This window comes from Pelecanus crispus, chromosome 9 (genome assembly GCF_030463565.1).
Source record: "Pelecanus crispus isolate bPelCri1 chromosome 9, bPelCri1.pri, whole genome shotgun sequence".
NCBI classification, from domain to species: Eukaryota; Metazoa; Chordata; class Aves; order Pelecaniformes; family Pelecanidae; genus Pelecanus; species Pelecanus crispus.
This window is the reverse complement of record NC_134651.1, coordinates 12,793,291-12,799,462: the sequence shown is the minus strand read 5'-3', so window position 1 is coordinate 12,799,462 and position 6,172 is coordinate 12,793,291. Positions and strand designations below refer to the sequence as shown.

General features: G+C 65.1%; 1 protein-coding gene across 1 annotated transcript; it reads right to left on the bottom strand.

Annotated features, from left to right (window-relative positions):
• Positions 1-433: 433 nt before the first annotated feature.
• SLC51A (solute carrier family 51 member A) lies at positions 434-2,776 on the bottom strand. The gene is made up of 9 exons (XM_075717040.1): positions 2,742-2,776; positions 2,447-2,541; positions 1,916-2,070; positions 1,728-1,801; positions 1,494-1,652; positions 1,251-1,362; positions 983-1,129; positions 690-795; positions 434-570 (listed from the first exon to the last, which is right to left on the bottom strand). The coding sequence occupies exons 1-9, from the start codon at positions 2,774-2,776 to the stop codon at positions 434-436; spliced, it is 1,020 nt and encodes a 339-aa protein (XP_075573155.1).
• Between the last annotated feature and the right edge of the window lie 3,396 nt (positions 2,777-6,172).

Genomic DNA, 6,172 nt, shown 5'->3' with positions numbered 1-6,172 from the left:
GCCTTGGCCATCAGACCCCAGCCGGCAGCACCCAGAGGTCTATGTCACGGCTGGGTGTTGGGCACCCCGTGACAGCCCCATGCCATGGTTGTGCTGGTCTGGGCTCCGTCTCCCTCCCCCTATGTGGGAGTCATCTCCCACCTAGCCTGGGCAGGAGATGATCTGAGCCCAGTCACCAACACAAGACTCGGGTACAAATTTATCTTTATTCAGTGCTAGACAAGAGCCCCCCAGGCTGGAGGCAGCTTCACAAGCTTTGGCTTGTGGCTTTCAGGTTTCAGACCCTTTCGCCTCATGCTGAGATGCCCTTTCCCCCTCTGTTTCCTCTTCTGCTGGCAGCTCCCCAGGGCTGGAGGAGGAGGAGATGGCTGTACAGGGCAGACCAGCCCCTTGCCTCGCTCTGCCCCTTGGCCCCCCAGTTGCTCCCTCCTGCTCACACCTTGGCATCAGTGCCTGTGGGTGCAAAGCTGACGGGCTGGTAGCCCGGCTTGTCATCCTGCTTGCGGTAGTATATCCGTGTCACCACTGCCAAGATGAAGGTTTGCGGGATCAACAGCTGTATGTTCATCTCTGGAAGAGAAGGGTTGTTTAGAAGCCACCTTCATTCACCGTGCCCGTTCCCCACACCCTACCGTGCGACGGAGGGGTTCAGCCAGCAGCACACACCGTTCCCCCATCTCCCAACTTACGCTGTGACCTGGCCTTGGAGGAGAAGGGTGGCGAGCAGGCGATGTTGCCATTGTTGGCCAGGATGCTGAAGATGGCGGGCTGCAGTGCCGTCAGGAGGAGGAGGATCTGCAACCACCAACACTCGAGCCACTGCCAGGCTCCTGCCCTTCACCTTCCCTGCTCTCCCACAGCTGGACCTGGCTCTTACCCACCGGCGGCTCCTGCCCCACCATCTCCCCCCCACACCGCCTCATCCTGTCCATGCCGGAGGAGCCCCTCACCTAGGAGGGAGCCGGGCAGGACGAAGGCTCACCTGGAAGCAGGAGAACTTGGCCTTGATGTTCTGTTCAGTCAGGTGCAGCCGGGCCTGCCGGAAGAGGATGCCCAGGGCCCACAGCCCGAAGAGGGTGGAGATGCCGACCAGGGTGTTGATCCAGAGGGCCACGCTCTGTGCTGAGATCTAGGGGGGAACACACACAGAATACGCGCCTGGGCTGCCAAACCTGCTGGGTGAGGCAAGGGCTGGTGGAGGCTCCCCAGCCAGGACGTCACCCTGCCCATCCCTGTGCCCGGGCACTCACGTCAGCAGGGTTGTAGTTCCCATCGGCAGCCAGGACCAGCCCCAGGAAGACGGCAACTATCCTGCAGAAGCCGTACTGGAAAGTCCCCAGCATCATCAGTTGAAGCTTTCTCCTGGCACAGTGGGAGACCGGTAGCACCCTGAGGTTCCCGAGCCCCTGCCCAGAGACTTCTCTTCCACCCCAGCAGAAGCAGGGGGTGAAAGCCTTCCCCAGGGGCAGGGGGTTACCCTAGCTCTCCCTCACCTGCTCATGGTGATTTGGGGCAGGCAGGGGCAGCAGCAGCAGCAGGGCCCGGTGCTGACCACCATGGGCACGTCCTTCAGGGTGCTGAGCACCGCCTCCTTCCCTCCGAAGCCCTCCACCATGACCAGCATCAGGAGGTAGAAGCAGATGGCGAAGTACCTAGGGAGGAGGAGGAAGGTAAGTGCGGCCCCATGGGCTCCCCGGTGTCCCTGCCCCAGGGCAGGCGATACTCACGCCGTGGTAGCCATCTCCACCACCATCATGGAGCGCGGGATCCACAGCCCGAAGCAGCTGACCATGGACACAACCTGGGGGAGACGCAAGCTTGGCACACTGCCGCTCCCCCCTCCTGTGGCCTGGCACCCTTTGGGCAGCCCTGGCCCCCCGGGGTGATGTCCCCCACTACCCACACCCCAGCTCACCGTAGGGGCCGAGCTGCTCCAGCGGAGGGTCCTCATCTTGATGGGGCAGCGGATCTTGTGGGTGAGGTAGAAAGCCTCTTCCACAAAGATCGCAACCGACAGCAGTGTCATGATGGTGGCGAGGCCCATGATGGTGATTTGGGCCATGTCCAGCTCTGCCGGGGAGGGGTGAGAAGCCGGCTCCATCCCGTCCTGTCCCCCCTGGGGTCACCAGGGCAGGGAGCTCCACAAGCTCCCCTTGCCATGTCCTCTGCACATCTGGCTGTGCCAGAGCTGGTGCTTCTGCCCCGCTGCTCCCGTGTCACCTGCCCCGGTGCTGGCCCTCCCCGGGCCGCCCCCATCCCTGCAGGCAGGGCTGTGGGGTGGGAGGCTGAGACCCCCGCAGCACCCCGCTTGCCTCCCCCTTCCACAGGGCAGCCCCCTGCCTGCACCCACCGCAGCCACCCCGCCTCCTCCATCCCTGTCCCGCTCCTGCCAGTGGCAAAAGGAGGGTCCCCCCGCCCGGTCCCCCCACCCAGACCCCCCACCTACGCGGCAGCAGCTGCCCGGAGGTGGGCGGCAGGGAGAAGCAGGCTGCCGGCACGCTGAAGTTCCTGATCAGCATCTCCACCAACGGGCGGGAGAACCTGCGGAGAAGGGGATTGCTGCACAGGGCTGGCAGGGACACGGGGGGCACCCAGCCCCCCAGGGTCCCCGGGGGTCCCCTGGCTGGCTCGCCTCACCCCCAAGCGCCTCCCTTCCTTTACACAGGGAATAACCCAGAATCCTGCTCCAGAATGTTGGATTTGCCCAGCTGCAAAGCGGCACAGGGGTCCCCGGCACCCACCTGGGGTCCTCTGCCAGCTCCACGGCGGGGTCCATCCTGCTCTGCTCCTCCCCAGCTCCGTCCCGGCGGCTGCAGGGCTGCTCGGCACCGCCTGCCTCGGCTCCCCTCGCCGGCCCGCGGGGTCAGAGTCCCCAGGGCAGGGACGGCGGGGAGGCCGCCGTGCCTCGTTCCAGTTTAACCAGCAGCCTCTGGCGCTCCCCTCCCTTTCCCACCGCGGCGGGCGCCCATTGGCGTGCCCCCACGCCATCCCGGCTCCGCCGAGCGCCTCGGCCGCCCGGTTATCGACCCGGGATGCCGGGGGAGGCGGTTGTCACCCCTGCCAGCACGCCTGCGCGTCCCCAAGGCTTGGGGCACCTGTGCTGGGGTGACGCAGCCCGAGCACCCCCTTGGGCAGCCCGGCGATGGGCCTGTGGTGCCAGGGGTCCCCGTGGTGCCGTGCAGGGTCCGGGACGCATCCTCGTGCCCCCTCAGCAGCAGCGGCCAGGCGGGACACGATGCTGCGGAGCCGCGGGAAGCCTGCCAGGCCCTGCACAGCTCTGCGGGCCGTGTGATGAGTTTGCAGTGGCTCAGCTCCCAGCAGCCAAGGGCTGAGCCCTGCTGAGAGCAGCTCCCATGACACTAGAGGGCAGGGCTGGCCCAATGCTCAGCGCCCCGGCTCAGCGCCCAGCCTCTTGGGACAGAAGCGGAGCCCAGGCCTGGGGAGGGGGGCGGTGGGCTGGAGGGGGGCACACTGAATGGGGAGCTGGGGCATTAGGCGTGGGGAGCGGTGTATCCTTGTCCTAAATGGATTCCAGCATCCTCATGGGTCCCAGGGGTGCCCACGGCTCCTGGTGTCTTCCCAGCACCCCAAGGAAAATGGGCTCTGGTTTGTACTGGGTCCCAAGGGACCTTTGAGCCCACACCCTCTGCCCCTCTGGCAGTGGGCTCCTGCTGAAGCCAGAGTGGCAGTAGCACCCCAAATGGGTCCCCTGCACCCTGCCATGGGAACAGGCTGCCACAGTTGCCGTGGGAATGGGATGGGGGGGAGGAGGGGGATGCTGTGGTTGCCATGGGAATGGAACGGGGAAGGGGGGATTTGTTTGGCTGTGGCTGCCGTGGGAGCAGGGTGCCAGCCATCCTGAGAGGCCAGGGCCCTGCAGCTGCCCAGCCCACCATGGAGCTTCTCATCCCCCTTCGCTTCAGCACCATCATCTACCTGAGCTCGCTGGTCTCCTTCCTGTAAGTCACCCCACAGCTGCAGGCCGAGTCCCATCCCGGGAATGTGGGGCAGCAGAGCTGCTGTTTCACACCAGTGTCCTTGAGACATTAGAGCCAGGCATCAGCTCAAACGGCCTGGATCTGCGTCCTCTTCCCCACCACCCCCCAGCTCCAGCAGCTCCCGGGACTGAGCACCCCAAGGCTCTCTGCCTGCTCTCTGCCTCTCCCACGGCAGCCCCAGTGCCGGACCCCAGCCCCGTCCTCCCCGTGCCCCCGCTTGCAGGCACGGCTGGTGGGCTCTGCACGTCACGCTGCTGGTCCCCAGCTCCACCAGTGTTCTCTTCTTCCCAGCTCTCACCAGCTTGGTCCAGCTCAGCGTAGTCAACCTGGGGCTCCTCCAGCTGGGTGGGGTGACAGGGGAGCAGGGGCTGCTCGATGGTGCTGTGGCCCCAGGGCTGGCCCTGGGGGGACACAGTCTCCCTGCGTGTGTCCTGCAGCAGTGGCCTGGGAGGACAGGCTGAAGCAGGGGCTCTGCAGCACAGTGAGACGGCGCTGCCTGCGCGGGTGCCACCGTCACAGCTGGCCACACATCCTCCGCTGCCCCCCCACTGCAACCACTCCACGGAGGTGAGGGATGTGGGAAGCCTGGGGGGCTCAGCTCGTGTCTGAGGTGCCATGCACAACCAGCCCTACCCCTCAGCCCCATTAACCAAGCCCTGTACCCCTGTCCCTACACATCCTGCCCTATACACTGTGCCCCCACACCTAACCTGGCACACTCCAGCCCGTAAACCCTATCTGTAGCTTGCATGCTCAGCCCTACACTCTGCACCGCATATATTCCCATGCCTATAGATTACACGTTACACACCCAGCCCTACTCCCTGCAGCCCCTACACACCATACCCTACACCTAGCCCTATACATCATTCCCAGCACACACAGCTCTCCACGTTGCACCCTATACCCCTGTCCATACATCCTGCACGCTGCACACCCAGCCCTGTGCACTCAGACATCCCTTGCACACACAGATGCACGCACCCTCACCTTGCACAAGCACACCCCGCCATGCACACACGGCCCCTGCATGCAGCACTGGGCAGAGGGCAGCCACAGCCCTGGGTGCTCCCGGCCCCATGGGGTGCACGGGACCTATGGAGGCCCCCCCGCCAGCCAGCACCCCTGTGCCACACCAGTTTCACCAGCTTTGCCTACGACCGAAGAAACACGTCAGCTCCTACGACATCTACTGCGTCTGCCTCTTCATGACGGTCACCACAGGCTATGTCGTGGCAGTCCTGCTGTCCTTCCTCATCTACCTGGTGTTCATCCTCCTGTGGTCCATCACCACAGCAATGATCTGCACGTATCCTCAGCCCCGGGAGGCAGAGCCCTGCCCTGGCACGCACACACACACGTGCTGCACCGCCCAGGCTGTCGCGTGCAGGAGCCTATTCCCCTGCCTGCACGTAGCCCCTGGGGCCAGCACCACCCATGGGTGCCCATTGCACAGGGGAGTGCAGTGGTCCCCTTGCCGAGCACACCTGTATCTGTTTGTCCCTGACTCACTGCTCCAGCATCATGATGACCCTCCTCTACCTGAGCCTGACTGAGCCCTGGGTCCCCTGCGTTCCCCAAGCACAGCACACCCTGAGGTCCCAGGTACGGCTGCGGGGCATGGAGCATCCTGCCAGCCCAGGGGGAACATGGCTGGACCCCAAGACCAGAGCAGGGGGGCAGCCCCACATACCAATGCTCTGCATGAATTGGTCCCACCATGCACGCACACGCATGCACGGGGGGCTCCATCGCTGCACACACTCCCCTCTCGGTGCCGGATGCACCGGTGACACCTGGCAGCACCAACCCACCTCCACCCTCACCAAGCCCCCAGCCCCATCACCATGCCCAAGCCCACCCCGTCCCACCCCACGTGGGGCCAGGACACGTCTGTTGCACTGTCCTGCTGTGGTTGGCGCGCCATGGGGCTGGGCGTCCCCACCCCAGAGCTGCCCCCTGGGCACACGCAGGGCACTCACCCCTGCAGCCCATGGCTCTGAGCCCTCCCTGTGCCAGCAGGACAGGACGTGCCTGCAACTCGCTTGCTCCGACCTGCCCCGGGCGCTGGCGGAGATGGGTGTGGAGAGGGGAAATGTGGTGGGATAGGGTAGCTCAGGATCCCCGCAACTTGTCTCCTTATTCCAGCCCCTGTCCAGGCTTGGGACGGGCGG